The sequence below is a fragment of the Bos indicus genome, chromosome 19, assembly GCF_029378745.1.
Source record: "Bos indicus isolate NIAB-ARS_2022 breed Sahiwal x Tharparkar chromosome 19, NIAB-ARS_B.indTharparkar_mat_pri_1.0, whole genome shotgun sequence".
Lineage (NCBI taxonomy): Eukaryota > Metazoa > Chordata > Mammalia > Artiodactyla > Bovidae > Bos > Bos indicus.
In genome coordinates this window covers 35,872,312-35,888,819 of record NC_091778.1, presented here as the reverse complement: position 1 = coordinate 35,888,819, position 16,508 = coordinate 35,872,312, and the positions used below count along the sequence as shown (strand labels likewise).

General features: G+C 62.9%; 1 protein-coding gene across 4 annotated transcripts in view; it reads left to right on the top strand.

Annotated features, from left to right (window-relative positions):
- Positions 1 to 16,508, top strand: part of RAI1 (retinoic acid induced 1) — a 103,666-nt gene that overhangs the window by 85,436 nt on the left and 1,722 nt on the right. For 3 of the 4 annotated variants that reach the window (XM_070773187.1, XM_070773189.1, XM_070773191.1), the window contains 2 exons: positions 5,811 to 11,331; positions 15,031 to 15,124. In XM_070773187.1, the coding sequence (XP_070629288.1) occupies positions 5,827 to 11,331; positions 15,031 to 15,124 (5,599 nt within the window). In that variant the 5' untranslated portion in view covers positions 5,811 to 5,826. Of the gene's footprint in view, positions 1 to 2,938; positions 3,083 to 5,810; positions 11,332 to 15,030; positions 15,125 to 16,508 lie in introns of all 4 variants that reach the window. The other variant, XM_070773188.1, reaches the window with a different exon arrangement.

Below are 16,508 nucleotides of genomic sequence, written 5' to 3'. Positions count from 1 at the left end.
CATGGAGATCCCTGAGCATGGTCTTCCCGGCAGAGGAAAGGCCGTGCAAAGGCCCCGAGGCCTGGGGAGATGCTGGACTGACTGCCAGTTCAGTCCTTTGGTACTTGCTCTTCCTCAGGAGGTCACAGTGGGTGGGGCACACAGGGTGAGAGGGGAGGCTCTCTCCTTGCCTTCTTTGGCTCCCCTGAAAGCCAGCGGACAGACGGACTCTCTGGCGTCTGTAGCGTGTAGCCACCTGTAAGACCAGGGCACGGGGCAGCTGGGGAGCCCCCGACACCAGCCTCTGGACTAGCCCCTTGTACTTGAGTGCGTGGGTGACTGACCCTGGCCCTCTTGGCTGTCCGCATCCCAGCACTACCCCCTGTTTTTTTTTCCTCATTTTGACAGAGTTGGGGAAAGGGGGTTGCTTTTTGTTGAATGGTGGATAAAATGATGCAAAAGCAGCTACTATCTACAGGAGACCGATGGGCATGGAGCCCCCCTCGCCAACTGCCTCCTCCCCCCGGAGGGCTCCAGGAGGCCAGCAGCACAGTGGCGCTGACTCCTTCCTGCTGCACCACACCTCACGGTGGGGAGGGGGCTGGCTGGCCATCTGCCTCTCACCCCCTGGACCATGGGCCCCTCCAGCCCAGCTGACCCAGGTCTCTGGACCTACTGGCCCTCACATCCCAGAAGCTGCACTGGGGGCGGGGGCAGCAGGCATGGCTTTAGAAGTCAGGGAACAGAGCTGAGAGCTTAGCTTTGCTGCCTGTGGGCTGTGCTGTGGGAATTCATTAGGTTAGGTTACTCCTGAAAGTGGGGTCATGGCTCCCTTCCTAGGAGGGGTGCCTTAGGGAACTAACAGAGCAGCAAGCCCACAGGCAGTGCCCCGAAGTGCCCAGGATAGTGGAGTGCTCGGATGGGGCACTACATGTCCTGGTGGGTGAACCCCAAGGCGGGGGCTCTGGTCTGGTGGCTTAGTAGGTCTTGGCTGTTCTGCCAGGGAGTCCTTGGAGGAGGCAGCTTGGTGGGCTTTAGGAAGCGCATTCCAAACATCTACAGAGTCCAGAAACCCCACCCCCCCCTTCCAACATCCTTCAAAGATCCCCCGTCTCCTGGGACCCCAGCCTCAGCAAAGGGGCCTGGCTGTCTGCCTGCCTCTTTCGGGCCTATAGAGTGGCATGTCGGACCTGAGGGGCTCTCCCTTGGGTGCCGGTGAGCGAGGGACACACAGCATTTATGGGGGTGTTGCCCACACACGGGGCGGGGGGCTGCCTTGTTCTCTGTAATTCCTTTTGCCCCTGGATGGGCCCCTCTGCCCCAGGCAGACCTCCCCCAGCGACTGACCCCTAGGCCCTCCCTGTCCCAGAGGCCTGAGGGCACTGGGCTGTCTTGTCTTGGGGCCTCCTTGGAAACTCATTCCCCCTCCATTCAAGCCAAGCCCTTGGGACTCAAAATAGACCCCACAGAATAGCCGTAAATTTGACTAGCGACTGATGGTTTTAATCAAGGTGTCCTGTTCACAGTCTTCATCACCTACAACTCAGAGGGAGGCCCAGGTGGTCCCACCAGCTCTGATCCTCTCGGGACACCCCAGCCTCCTGGTTCCCCAGTCTTGAGGGGGGTTGGGTTTTAAAGCTTTTCCCCTACAGCTACAAGTCAGAAAACGAGGTCACAAAACCACTCTGGGTTAGCAGGTGGGATGCGCCTGTACCCCCAGAGCCAGCTAGGGTACAGAAGCTCCTTTCTCGCCCCCTCCCTCCCTCCCCAGCCCCAGTGGAGCTGCAGTAAGCTCCTGCCTATGCTGTCAGGCCCATCTCCCTGACCTGAAACCTGACCCTGGGGGCTGAAGAGGCCGTGGACCCAGTGAGTTCTCTCTGAGGCTGCTCAGCGCACAACAGGCAGCCAGGAGTGGACTCCCTACGGTGGGGCGGGCCCGAGCCCGCTTCTGGGGCCTCAGAGGTTGCCGAGGGGACATTGGAACCCCCTTTCCTTGTCATGCTCTGGGGGCCTTCCTCTGAAGTGGGAATTCTCAGTCCACACTGCTGCAGCGTCCATCTGGAAGAACTTCCTATGGGTGGCTCACAGGCAGGTCCTGGCTTTTCTGAGCCTCCCATTCTCTGTAACAGGGCAGGAGGCAGGAGCAGGCCCTATGGCCAAGGCTGCCCCTGCCCCCATGGGCCCCACAGTGCCTGCAGGGGGACCAGAGACTTCTGCTCTTTGCCAGAAAGAAGGGCTGAGCCCTGGCTCACCTGCTACCAAACACCTTTGGGGGCTGCTGGTCTTGTGCCTGGGGTGGGCTCTGGGGCTCATCACATCTCCTTGCAGGGCAGGGATACCCGTCACTGAGGTAGAGAAGCCTTGGGGCACGGGGTGGGCAGGCCAGCTTGCAGGAGTCACCATGGGAGGTGATCTGGAGCTCAGGACTTTCTCCCTCCCTCCTTTTCCCTCTTCCTTTGCTTCCCATTTGGTTAGAATTTCAGAGATGTCCCTTAACCTAGTGTTTGGGAGAAGGGGGAGGGGAAGCAGGGATAGGGAGGCCGGGCTGGACCGGGAGTGAAGGAGTGTTGGGCACACCCCTGACCCCCAGCTGGTGCCCTCCTGCCCCCTCCTTCCCTCCCAGGTTCGGAGGTCACCATCTACCTCCCGATGCTGCCCACCCCAGCTCTCTGCCTGCCTCTTTCCCTTCTGTCCTTTGATGGTCCTCTTGAAAAGTAATCATAATCACAATAATTAATAACAACAGAGCCTGTGGCGGCCCAAGGCGGCTCTTAAAGAGGCCGAGCCCCACTTTGTCCCGGGGGTGCTGGTGGGACGGGGCCTTTGTTCCTGCACGGGTTGGGGGGGCCCGGGCCCGCCCCCGCCAGGCTGGGGGGCGGCGCTTGGGTGAGCGTTCTGCTGCCTTCATCAGGCGCAGGGCTTCTCGTATTTTAATTGAACTGTCTTTTCTTCGAGATAGATGCTCTCACCACGTCCAGCTGCTCCTGTGTATCGGAAAACCCGCTGTAACACGGCTTGGCGACATTAAAAGATGCGGCAGCTGGACTGATTAAACAGGGAGGGGGCGCTGGTCAGAGCACAGTCTTTTTAAATAATGTTTCTGGTAATGCATTTTGGGGGAATGTGAAAAAAGTGTATTAAAAAAAGCTGTAGAAATGTTAATGATATCCACAAGACACTCAGCGGGAAATGAGCGCGATCTGGGACTAATAAAAGCCGGGATGTAATTTGTGCAGAGAGACGAGGCGAAGCCTCCCAAGCCAGCCTGGGTGTGCAAGTTCCGGGCTTGTAACGTGGCCGGGGAGGGCAGGGCAGGGCCCAGGGGCCCAGCCGACCCTGCCTGCCTGCGGGGGACACCCTGAGCAGAGGTGCCTCCAACTGCCTCTGACAGCCTGGGCAGTGGGGGCCGCCCGCGAGTGCTGCCTGAGGGTGGCAGGGGGCGCCCACCTGAGAGCCCGGTGTGGGGGCCCCGGGGCTGCCCACCTGCAGGAGCCACCCGTTAGAACCAGCACTGCCTCCAGCTCTGGGTCACAGCAGGCACTCCTGTCGTGTTTGATCCAAGCCGCGGGATGGACTGAAGTGGGTCAGAGGGGGGCCTCCACATCAGGGCGCCTGTGATGAGCCAGGGAGAGGCCATGGCCATGGGGCTGGCCCTGGAGTGGGCTGTGGGGCCCTGCGGTGGGCTTGGGGCCCTGCGGTGGGCTTGGGGCCCTGGGGCTGAACCAGCCAACCACCAAGGCAGGGAGGGGCCTGGGCTGGAATAATGGGGCTCCTTGGGGCCATCCAGCTGCCCTAGGCTGGACCTGCTCAACTTGGGCCCCTCCCAGGTCAGCTTCCCCCGACCCCCACAACTGCATGAGGAGGTGGGAGCTGGATGAAGAAGGGGTGACCGAGACCCCCGGGGGAATGCTTCTTCCCTTTCACATCTGCGTGTCGGCACCCTTCTCTGTGCCCCTTATTTTCTGTGCCTCACACAGCCCTGGAGGCTCGGAGCACACGCCAGGCCACCCCTTCCTCTTGGGTTTGGAATGGGCCCTGAAAAGTCCCCTGTGCCCTTCTGGGGGCCTGGGCCCTGCAGGTGAGCGAGGTGTGGGTAAACCCAACGGCCGGGATGCAGGCTGCGACCAGCCCTCTGTGTGTCTCCCCGTGAGCCAGGGGTGTCCTTGCTCCTTCTTCCCTCCTCGAAGGGTCTGGGGGGGGCGCTAGCCTGGATGCTACAGCCGGCCTGTTATGTGACCCCATGGTTCTGCCCTGAAGGGCCCCCCCAAGCCCCACCCCCACCCTGGGGTCATTTCCTGACCCAGGATCTTGCTTTGGTGCAGGCTGGACTCCTTGCGTGCCCAGCCCTGAAAATCATAAACAGATGGGCTCTCGGCCTGGCTCTGACCCGGTGCAGGCGGGCGGGGCTGACCTGGAGGCCCAGGCGCCTCAGGCAGAGGGACTGCAGCTCTGCCCCATCGCTGCCTCGTCAGGGCCGCGCGGCCTGTTTACGTGCCTGTGACACCAACACAGGAGGCAGGGCCACTGCCCACGCTCCGGGTAGGGACAGCTTATGCCCACAGTGGCTCAGTGGCCCCTCATCAGCGCCTGCCAGAAGGAACAGACAGCTTCCAGAGGGCATAGCAGTGACAGAGAAGGGGGGAGAGACAGAGAGAGTGAGTGTGTGTGTGTGTGTGTGTGTGTAATGATAGACAAGGGGAGTGTGTGTGTGCAGTGATGAAGGGGTGAATGTGTGTATGCAATGATGGAAAAGGTGTGTGTGATGATAGACAAGGGGATTGTGTGTGCATTGGTGTGTGTGTGTGTGTGTGTGTACAAAGGTGTGTGCATTGATGGAAAAGAGGTGTGTGTGTGTAATAGACAAGGGGAGTGTGTGTGTGCAGTTATGAAAGTGTGTGTGTGTAATGATAGACAAGAGTGTGTATGTGCAGTGATGAAGAAGGTGTGTGTGTGATGATAGACAAGGGGAGTGTGTACGTGCAGTGATGAAGGGGTGTTTGTGTGTGTGTAACAGACAAGGGGAGTGTGTGTATGCAGTGATGAAGGTGTGTGTGTGTGCAGCAGTGGAGGTGGTGTGTGTGTGTGATGATAGACAAGGGGAGTGTGTGTAATAGACAAGGGGAGTGTGTATGCGCACTGATGAAGGGGTGTGTGTGTGCACTGATGAAGGGGTGTGTGTGTGCACTGATGAAGGGGTGTGTGTGTGCACTGATGAAGGGGGATGTGTGTGTGTGTGTGTAATAGACAAGGGGAGTGTGTGTGTGTGTGCAGTGAAGAAGAAGCTGTTTGTGTGTGTGTAGTGGTGGAGAAGGGGTATGTGTGTGTGTGTGTGTGTGTGCGCGTGAGTGTGTGCGTGCGTGCATGCTCATGTGCATAGACTCCAGGCCTCAGTGAGTGGTTTCTGGGGCAGGGCAGGCCATCCCCCGTGCCACGCACACACATACACACACTCACGAGCTGGGTCACGCCTGAACACTGCTGCGCTGGGGCTAGATTACTGGATCCAGCAGCCCCAGGGGATGGGGGAGCGGGAATGGCTGATTCTGAGCCGGCGGGGAGGAGGAGGGGAACTGGTGGCAGGAGGGGGCAGCTCCCCAGTGGCTGGCGCTGGGCGGCCGGGCTGCACCTCCCTGTCCCCGTCAGAGCGGGAATTACAGAGCACACGGCCCTGACACACAAGTTGTCAATATGTGCACAGCTGGTGGGGCGGCTGCAGGAGGGGGCGGGGCGGGAGGGGGCTGGCTTTCCAAGGGAAGGAAATGGCCCATCTGAACCCCGCCCGCTCTGCCCTCCTCTCCCCGCCCTCCCTCTTGCCCTTTCTCTTTTCACAGATAACCAGCCCAAGTCATGCAGTCTTTTCGAGAAAGGTGTGGTTTCCATGGCAAACAGCAGACCTACCAGCAGACCTCACAGGAGACGTCGCGCCTGGAGAACTACAGGCAGCCAAGCCAGGCCGGGCTGAGCTGCGACCGACAGCGTCTGCTGACCAAGGACTACTACGGCCCGCAGCCCTTCCCCGGTTACGAGGGCGGCGGGGGCACGCCCGCCACCGCGCGCGCCGGCAAAGGCCTGTCCTCGCCGCAGGCCCCGCCAGGGAGGCCGGCCTTCGCGGGCTACACTGTCCAGGACGGCAGCCCCTACCCGGGCCGCTACTCGGGCGAGGAGGGCCTGCAGGCCTGGGGGGGCCCCCAGCCACCACCCCCTCAGCCGCAGCCCCTGCCAGGCGGGGTGGGCAAATATGACGAGAACCTGATGAAAAAGACAGTGGTGCCCCCCAGCCGGCAGTACCCAGAGCAGGGTGCCCAGCTGCCCTTCCGGACTCATGCCCTCCACGTCCAGCAGCAGCTGCCGCAGCCCCCACCATCCCTGGCATACCCCAAGCTCCAGAGGCAGAAACCCCAGAGTGACCTTGCCTCCCCCCTGCCCTTCTCCCAGGGCAGCCACTTCCCCCAGCAGTCCCAGTCCTTCCCCACCTCCTCTACCTACTCCTCCAGTGGCCAGGCCGGTGGGCAAGGGGCCCACTCCTACAAGAGCTGCACAGCCCCCTCCGCCCAGCCCCACGACAGGCCGCTGACCGCCAACGCCAGCCTGGCCCCTGGCCAGCGGGTCCCAAACCTTCATGCCTACCAGTCCAGCCGCCTCAGCTATGACCCACAGAAGCAGCAGCAGCAGCAGCAGGCCCTCCAGAGCCGTCACCATGCCCAGGAAAGCCTGCACTACCAAAACCTCGCAAAGTACCAACACTATGGGCAGCAAGGCCCAGGCTACTGTCAGCCGGACGCGACTGTCAGGACCCCAGAGCAGTACTACCAGACCTTCAGCCCCAGCTCCGGCCACTCGCCCGCCCGCTCCGTGGGCCGCTCACCCTCCTACAGCTCCACCCCGTCTCCACTGATGCCCAACCTGGAGAACTTTCCCTACAACCAGCAGCCACTCGGCCCTGGGGCCTTCCCCGCTGGCCTCACTGACCACAGCCACTTCATGCCCCTGCTCAACCCCTCCCCGACGGATGCTGCCAGCTCTGTGGACACCCAGGCCGCCAACTGCAAGGCCCTGCAGAAGGACAAGCTTCCCGAGAGCCTGCTGTCGGACCTCAGCCTGCATAGCCTCACGGCCCTGACCTCCCAGGTGGAGAACATCTCCAACACCGTGCAGCAGCTGCTGCTGTCCAAGGCTGCCGGGCCTCAGAAGAAGGGCCTCAAGAGCCTGGTGGCCCGGACGCCGGAGCAACACAAAAGCCAGCACTGCAGCCCCGAGGGCAGCGGCTACTCGGCCGAGCCAGCGGGCACACCGCTATCAGAGCCGCTGAGCAGCACGCCACAGTCCACACACGCTGAGCCGCCTGAGGCCGACTACCTGAGCGGCTCTGAGGACCCGCTGGAGCGCAGCTTCCTCTACTGCAGCCAGGCCCGCGGCAGCCCTGCCAGGGTCCACGGCGGCTCCAAGGCCAAGCCCGAGTCCGTGTCCACCTGTTCCGTGACCTCACCGGACGACATGTCCACCAAGTCCGACGACTCCTTCCAGAGCCTGCACAGCAGCCTGCCTCTCGACAGCTTCTCCAAGCTTGTAGCTGGCGAGCGAGACTGCCCGCGGCTGCTGCTCAGCGCCCTGGCACAGGAAGACTTGGCCTCCGAGATCCTGGGGCTGCAGGAGGCCATCAGTGAGAAGGCCGACAAGGCCTGGGCTGAGGCACCGGGCCTGGCCAAAGACACCGGCAAGCCGCCCTTCTCTCTGGAGAACCACAGCGCCTGCCTGGACCCTGTGGCCAAGGGTGCGTGGCCACGGCCAGGGGAGCCGGAGGCCCTGCCCGAGGCCCTGCAGCTGGACAAGGGCAGCAGCGCCAAGGACTTCAGTCCGGGGCTATTTGAAGACCCCTCTGTGGGCTTCACCACCCCTGACCCCAAGAAGACAGCTGGTCCCCTCTCCTTCGGCGCCAAGCCCACCCTGGGGGCCGCGGCCTCAGACCCCACCGTGGCTTTTGACTGCTTCCCAGACACAACCTCTGCTGGCTCGGCGGATGGTACCCACCCCTTTGCCTGGCCCGAGGAGAACCTGGGGGATGCCTGTCCTCGGTGGGGGCTGCATCCCGGCGAGCTCACCAAGGGTCTGGAGCAGGGCGGAAAGGCCACTGACAGTGCCAGCCAGGACGGCACCCGGGAGGCTTCAGCCTGCCTGGGCTTCCAGGAGGAGGTGCCCCCTGGGGAGAAGGCTGCAGTGCCCCGGGACTCCCAGCAGGAGACAGCGGGTGGGGTGAAGGAGGAGGCCGGCGGGCTGCTGCAGTGCCCCGAGGTGAGCAAGGCCGACCGCTGGCTGGACGACAGCCGGCACTGCTGCTCGGCTGCCGACTTTGGGGACCTCCCACTGCTGCCAGCGCCGGGCCGGAAGGAGGACCTGGAGGCCGAGGAGTACTCGTCCCTGTGCGAGCTCCTGGGCAGCCCCGAGCAGAGGCCTGGCCTGCAGGATGCGCTGTCGCCCAAGGCCCCGCTGCTGTGCGGCAAGGAGGAGGTGGAGGAAGTGCTGGACCCCAAGGCCGGCTGGGGCTCCCCGTGCCCCCTCTCTGGGGACTCAGTCATCTTGCTGGGCCCTACCGTGGGCGCCGAGTCCAAGGTCCAGAGCTGGTTCGAGTCCTCCCTGTCCCATATGAAGCCAGAGGAAGAGGGGCCCGAGGGGGTGCTGGCCCCAGGGGATTCCGCCGCCGTGACCCCGGAGGCCTCCCTGGCACAGAAGCCGAACAAGCCTGCTGTGCCCGAGGCCCCCATTGCCAAGAAAGAGCCTGTGCCTCGCGGCAAAAGCTTGAGGAGCCGGCGGGTGCACCGGGGGCTGCCTGAGGCCGAGGACTCCCCGTGCAGGGCACCGGCGCTGCCCAAAGACCTGCTGCTCCCCGAATCGTGCACAGGGCCCCCCCAGGGACAGATGGAGGGGGCGGGGGCCCCAGGCCGGGGGATCTCAGAAGGACTTCCCAGGATGTGTACCCGCTCCTTCACGGCCTTGAGCGAGCCCCGCACACCCGGACCCCCAGGCCTACCCACCACCCCTGCCCCCCCAGACAAGCTGGGGGGCAAGCAGCGAGCCGCCTTCAAGTCAGGCAAGCGGGTGGGGAAGCCCTCCCCAAAGGCCGCTTCCAGCCCCAGCAACCCGGCCGCCTTGCCCGTGGCCTCTGACAGCAGCCCCATGGGCTCCAAGACCAAGGAGACGGACTCGCTGGACGCACCAGGCAAAGACCAGCGGTCCATGATCCTCCGGTCCCGCAGCAGGGCCCAGGAAGCCTTCCACTCCAAGCGCAGGCGGCCCTCGGAGAGCCGACTGCCAAACTGCCGTGCCGCCAAGAAGCTCCTTGCCAACAACCACCTGCCCACCACGTTCAAAGTTGCTGGCAGCCCCCAGAAGGAGGGGAGGGTGGGCCAGCGGGCGAGGGTCCCCAAGCCTGGTGCCAGCGGCAAGCTCTCAGATCGACCCCTCCACACCCTCAAAAGGAAGTCAGCCTTCATGGCTCCCGTCCCCACTAAGAAGCGCAACCTGGTCTTACGCAGTGGCGGCCTCGGGGGAGACGTGAAGGAGGAGGGGGCCGAGGGCTCCCCCACCCTCTTCAAGAGGATGACGTCTCCCAAGAAGGCGAAACCCACCAAGGGCAATGGTGAGCCCACGGCGAAGCCACCGCCCCTGGAAACCCCGGACACTGGCCTGAAGCTGGCCTCACGGGCGTCCTTCCAGGGGGCCATGAAGACCAAGGTGCTGCCACCCCGAAAAGGCCGGGGCTTGAAGCTAGAGGCCATTGTGCAGAAGATCACCTCGCCCAGCCTGAAGAAGTTTGCGTGCAGAGCACCAGGGGCCCCTCCTGGGAATCCTGTGAGCCCATCCCTCCCTGAGAAAGAACGTGGGCTCAAGAGCGCTGGGGGCAGCCTTCTGGGGGCAGAGGAAGGTCTCTTAAATGTGAGCCCTGGGCAGAAGTTCCCGGCAGCTCTGGGGGCCGAGCCGTTGTGCAGAAATCCGACCAATAGATCCTTAAAAGGCAAACTTGTGAACAGTAAGAAACTGTCCTTGACCGATGGTTTCAAAACGGAGGCCTTCACGTCCCCAGAGGCCCTGCTGCCCGGGGGCACTGCCCTGGCGCCTAAGAAGAGAAGCCGGAAAGGTAGAACTGGGGCCCTTGGACTCCCCAAAGGCTCCCTGGAGAAAAGGCCCCACCTCGGCCCAGCTCTGCTGCTGACTCCCCGAGACAGGGCCAATGGCACACAGGGGGGCAGTGAGGACAGCTCTGGCGTAGGAGGCAAGAAGCCAAAGACGGAGGAGCTGGGCCTGGCCGCCCAGCCCCCAGAGGGCCGGCCCTGCCAGCCCCAGACAAGGGCACAGAAGCAGCCGGGCCATGCCAACTACAGCAGCTATTCCAAGCGGAAGCGCCTCACGCGGGGCCGGGCCAAGAGCACCACCTCCTCACCCTGTAAGGGGCGTGCTAAGCGGCGGCGGCAGCAGCAGGTGCTGCCCCTGGATCCCGCCGAGCCTGAAATCCGCCTCAAGTACATTTCCTCCTGCAAGCGGCTGCGGGCAGACAGCCGCACCCCCGCCTTCTCGCCCTTCGTGCGGGTAGAGAAGCAGGGTGCGTTCACCACCGTGTGCACTGTTGTCAACTCCCCGGGAGAGGAGCCCCAGCCCCAGAGGAAGCCTTCCTCCTCCTCCTCCTCCTCCTCCTGCTCCTTGGACGCGGCCGGGGCCTCCCTAGCCACGCTCCCTGGAGGCTCCATCCCACCGCCTCGGCCCTCCCTGCCCCTCTCCTCCACCATGCACCTGGGGCCCGTGGTTTCCAAGGCCCTGAGTACCTCTTGCCTTGTTTGCTGCCTCTGCCAAAACCCGGCCAACTTCAAGGACCTCGGGGACCTCTGTGGGCCCTACTACCCTGAACACTGCCTCCCCAAAAAGAAGCCAAAACTCAAGGAGAAGGTGCGGCTAGAGGGTACCTGTGAGGAGGCCTCGCTGCCTCTTGAGAGGACACTCAAAGGCTTTGAGTGCCCAGCTGCCGCATCTTCTGCTGCCACCACCACCACCGGGAAGCCCCCCAGGCCTGATGGCCCAGCCGATCCGGCCAAGCAGGGCTCTCTGCGCACCAGTGCCCGGGGCCTGTCCCGGCGGCTGCAGAGTTGCTACTGCTGTGACGGTCGGGGGGATGGCAGTGAGGAGGCAGCCCCAGCCGACAAGAGCCGCAAGCATGAGTGCAGCAAGGAGCCGCCGGCTGAGCCTGGTGGGGACACCCAGGAGCACTGGGTGCATGAGGCCTGCGCTGTGTGGACAGGCGGGGTCTACCTGGTGGCCGGGAAGCTCTTTGGGCTGCAGGAGGCCATGAAGGTGGCCCTGGACATGGTAAGAGGCCAGTCCCGCCGGGTGGGTCCTCGGGTTCTGCAGGCAGGCAGGCAGGCCTTCTTTCCAGTGCTGCGGTGTGGGCCAGACAGACCAAGTCACAAATGAGTCTGGGGGCTTAGCCAGAGAGCGGAGGCACCCCCGGGCCAAGGCAGGACACAGTTGCCCACCCTGTCTTAGACCTCCCTGCTGCCCGCTCAGCCTGTACCCACCACACACTCAACCCACCCCTTCCAGCTGCAGCCCCTGCACCCTCCTGACACCCGTCTCCAATAATCAACTGAGACGCTGAGTCCCCAGATGACAAGGGGCCTCAGAACTGCCTGCCTCTTACGATCTGAGGTGGATCAGGGCCTCAGAGAAAGAGCCCCTCCAACAACAGGTGGCTGGATGGTCAGTCAGCCCTTGTCGGTAGGGTGGTTCAGGGGTCTTTCCTGCAAGGCCCTTCCTGAAACATCCCAGAGGAACTGCAGTCGCTGTGTGCCTCTAGGCATGTAGCCTAACCTCTCTGTGCCTCCGTTTCTTCATCTCTTAAGTGGGCATAACAGCCCCATCAAGCTGTCACAGCTGTGCTTGGCCTACCCACGAGCCCATGACTTAACTGCTGGGGCCATGACAGTGGCAGCTCTCCAACGACACTAGCATGTCGTGTCCCAGCAGTGACTGTCACTCTGGTTACTACAGCTCTCTTGCTCCACGAGCTCCCTGCTGTGGACCACACTCCTGTCCCCTTGCCACACTGCTGTCCAGTGTCTCCTGGGCAGGCACCCACCATGCCACCCTCCAGCTCACTGCCTGCCCACCTGCTCCCTCTTGGTCCCCACTCCCCCGGCCCCGACAAGCAGCTCTGTGCTGGCTGTCACCAGGGAGACGACTTTGCTGTCCACATCTCCCTGTTTCCTGATCCTCTGCTACCAGGATGTGCTCCAGGACCTCTCCATGCCGGGGCAACCCTCCGCCAGCCTCCACCCGTATGGAGGAAGGCCCCCCCTGGCCTGACAGCCCAGGCCCCTGCGCTTCCCTGCTCAGTTCTCCTTTCCTCCCATCCCGTTTTCGCGTCTCTCATGACTGTCTCATTCCCAGCTGCCCTGAAATAGGTTCAGGTGTTCCCCTCCACTGAACGATAACGCCCACACTGAGATCCCCTCCAGGAAGCGCCGGGTGGCCTCCCTGAGGTGCACATCCTCAAAGCCCCGACCCAGCTGTGCTGCTTCTGCACTTTGTCTGAGCCCGGGTGGGGGCCAACCCTGGTCCTTCCTCCGTTGCCTATTCCGGGCGCTTTGGTCTGACCTCACTGGCCTCCCGCTGGACTGAGGCAGATGCGGGGGGTCTGAGTGGCCTTGTGCGTTCCTGGTGTCACGTGGCTATTAAGTACTGGAGCACTTGGCCTGGTGGTCCCATCTCTGCCCGCTGTGCCATCCTCCATAACGGTCCCGAGGCCTCCCACCCTGGGAGCGGCCCTGAAAGGTTGGAACTGGGTGGGAGGGGTGTTCACTGGTCACCAGCAACAGTGTCTGCACCAGTTACTCAAGGATCAGAAGAGCCTCCCTGCTAGAGAGGTGGGCCTGGGCTGAGCTGGCTGGGACTAGCAGCCAGGGAAGCCTCCGAGGGGCTCACGGGAGCAGCACCCCACCCGGAGGACACCCTGGGAAGACAGGCAGTGTCTGGCGCTCCCCAGGTCGTGGTTCGTCCCCCTCCCCTCTCACAGCCCAGGGCTCCGAGGGCCACCTGCCCCGAAACCCTTTCTGCCTCGGAGCTTGGTGGCCTAAGGTGGTCTTGGAGTCATGTGGACCCCAGTCCCAGTCCCAGCTCAACAGGAAGCCAGTTCCATGACCCCCGCAAGCCACTGTCCACTGTGAGTCTCAGGGCACCAAGCCCATCAGCAGGGTGTGACCGTGTGGATGGCCAGATAAGCCCCGCACCCTCACAGTAGGGGCCCTTGCTCCCACCTTTGCACCCATCAGCGCTCTGCTGGACAAGAACTCCTGTGCAGGCCTCCAGGGGCACGCCCTTCTGTGTCCCCTGCTGCAGCCCCCATACCACCTGTCAGCCCTGAGCCACACCGTGCCCACCGCCCGGGAGTCTGCCTCTCCCTTGAACTGCTGGGGCCCTTGGCCGCCCCCAGGGGGACAGATCCGAATGTGCGTGCTGGGTTTAGGAGGGCCTGAGGCCTTGCTCTGCTTCCACGTCTAGAGGCCCGTCTCCAGGGTTTGAGGGGCCTCTGTGCAGACAGGGTATGAGAAGCCATCAGCCAGAGGAGTCCACTGTCACTCTTCAGCCATCAGAACATCCACGGGCCGCAGTGGGTGGGACACTGGGCCAGGTCTGGGGGCCTGTTCCTGCCTTATCACCCCTTCGTGAGCCAAGAAATGGAGGGCCTGGAGACTTGGCCCTGATCAGAAAGATACCGCCATGCAGGAGCATATGAACACTGGTGTTCCCCCAGCTTCCCACCCTGCCGCTCCCCACCCCAGCTGGGCACCAGAGGGAGCATGCTCAGGCATGAATTAGGCCCAGGAGGCTGGAGACCATCCCTGGCCTCCCTTCTCCTGGGAGTGGGTTCCCTCCAGTCCTGGGAAGGAGCCCACCTGCCCCCGCCCCAGCAGCACAGCACCATGATGGCCAGCCTGTGCCCCAGCTCCATTGCTGGGCTCAAAGTCCTGTCCAGCTCCTCCTGAGCTGTGTGCCCTCAGGCAACTCACTGGGCTTCTCTGAGCTCTCATCACTCACCTGGGTAAAATGAACCATGATGTCAGTGCCATCAGGTCGTTAAAAGGAGACGGCCTCCACACGGACCTGGTGCATCAAACCTCAGTTACTGGTTTCTGTGACTCAGCCTCCTGGCGTGGGCCTGCTCCTTTCTCTGCTCTCCTCCCCTATCTCAGGCCTCTGCTGCAATGGGGGCGTGGGGTCTGCGGGATCTGGGGTCTGTCCCTCCCCAGGCCTCAGGTTTTGCTTTGTTCTTCCAAGGGCCTTCTTAGCATCGCCATCCTCTCCTAGTTGGTCCCCCTGCAGGCAGCCCTCAAGCTCAGCAGACCCACTTCTGAGACCCAGAGTGGCCCGGCTGCCCTGCTGGCTGGCCTGGGGTTCACATGCACCCCACATCCGGGCACCAGCTGTGTCACCCCCTCCCAAGTCCTGGCAGGGGGTGGTGAGTGGCCCCTCAGGGTGGGGCCTCTGACTTGGTTCAGCACTGCTTCTGTCCCCAGAAAGGGCGAGAAACAATGCTCACCGCCTGTCCTGGAGCGGGAGGGAGCCCCAGCTTCACTGTAGAGCAGGCCCATGAAAGCAGCCCACCTGGAGGCTGTGGCGGGGAGTTGACGGGCAAGGGCATGGCCGGGTGGTGACTGGCCTCGTGAGTTCCTGTCACCCGCTGGGCCCCCACAGTCACTCCTTCAGGCCTTGAGACCATCCTGTAAGGCAGGAGCCGCCCCACTGTACACACCAGGTGGGAAGAGCTGTGTTGCTCAGCTGACGTCATGCAGTACACGGTGGCCAAGCCATCATTCGCCCACACCTGCCGGACACAGAGACACCTGTGGTTATGCACTAGGTATCCCACCCGGAGAGCTCCCCACCCAAGGTACCAATGACCATCCTGAGCTCTCCCACGGCTGCCGGTCGAGGTCCTGTTTGGAAAAGGGTGGGGGCCTCCCGGGCCCTCAGCTGCAGACTCACCTGTCTTCCTTTTCTCCTCGCCAGACTTGTTCCAGCTGCCAAGAAGCGGGGGCCACCATAGGGTGCTGCCACAAAGGATGCCTCCACACCTACCATTACCCGTGTGCCAGCGATGCGGGTAAGAGTTAGCCCTAGCGGACAGGAAGTCAGGGGATGTGGGCACAGCTCCTTGAACCAGCCCCACTCGACCCTCAGCCCTTGGCCCCCGAGCTTCCCTCTTCTTCCCCAGCAGTTTTTTATCTTCTGGTGTCTCTCAGCCAGGCCCTCTGCTGGGCAATGCTGGCGAGACACGTCAGTCCCCAGCCACCTGCTGGAGAAGCATAGACTACAAGGCTGAAAGCTATATGTGAGCTGCTGTCGCCAAGGGGTGCCTAGAGCTGGGGAGGATCTCAAGCCTCGAAGAGCAGGGCCACCAGGCTGGGCCTTTGAAGTCTGAATAGGAGTTCACTGGGTTTGGGAAAAAGGGAGAGATACAGTTCAGTGACAAAAACTGAGTGGGATGGAAGGAGAGGAGATTCAAAACAGAAGCTGTGGAAGGGGGAAGCAGGGCCACGCCAGGCCCCGCGCACCTGCCCTGCTCTTTCTGATCACTCGCTTGTCTGTTCTGTGGGCGTTTATAGAGTACCTACCATTGCCAGGCACGCAGAGCACAGACTGCCTGCCAGAGAGCCTGGAGCCCCTGATCCTGGTGGCATCCTTCATGCGTGGCCTGGGTGCGTCCCTCCATGCCTCTGCAGTCGGGGCCTCACCTGTGAAGCAGAGGGGAGAGTCGTTTCTTTTTGCAGCTCTCTAGGGCAGGCAGTGAGGTCATGCACACGACCCAGAGAGGGCAGCACTGGTTCGGTTCCGGGAGGCCTCAGGACCTCTGTCCCCCGCCCCCTGCTGCCCTGGATGGGGGTGAGGATATGACAACCCTGCCACACGACAGAGCAGAGGCCTCCCCTGCCAGGACCCTCCCTGCTTCCACCCCCCTGGGAGCCCCAGAGGCTTTGGCACAGGAAGCAGGGGCTGCCGCACTGGGAGGATGGCGAAGAGGGAGGTGACCAGTGTCCCCAGGCAGGGAGCAGGCCTGAGGCAGGGCAGGCTGTGCCGCTGCTATATTAGCTGCATTACTAAGTCACAGGAAGGCGCATAAGGGTTGCCAGGCGGAGCCCACCCAGGTGGCTGTGGTCAGCTAGCAGCTCAGCTGAGGCTGCTGGACCCAGACGAGGTTTGGAGCCTTCCCAGCTCTGCTCCCGCCCGTCTGCCTCCAGCAGAGCCACCCCTAGTGCCGGCCAGGGCGGGGCAGAAGGATTGCTGTTGGACTGGCTAGGCTGTTTGCAGGGGGAACAAGCTGGAGAATTAGGGGAGGCCTCCCTATGACTAGATGGGGTTCCAGGGGGAGGGCAGAGTAAAGGACAGGCAAACCAGCGGGGCTGGAGGGCAGGCAGAGTTTGACTTACTCTTCGAAAAAAACCCGCAACCGGGGGCGTCCGGGCGGTGGGCGCCCCGCTCCCGGCCAC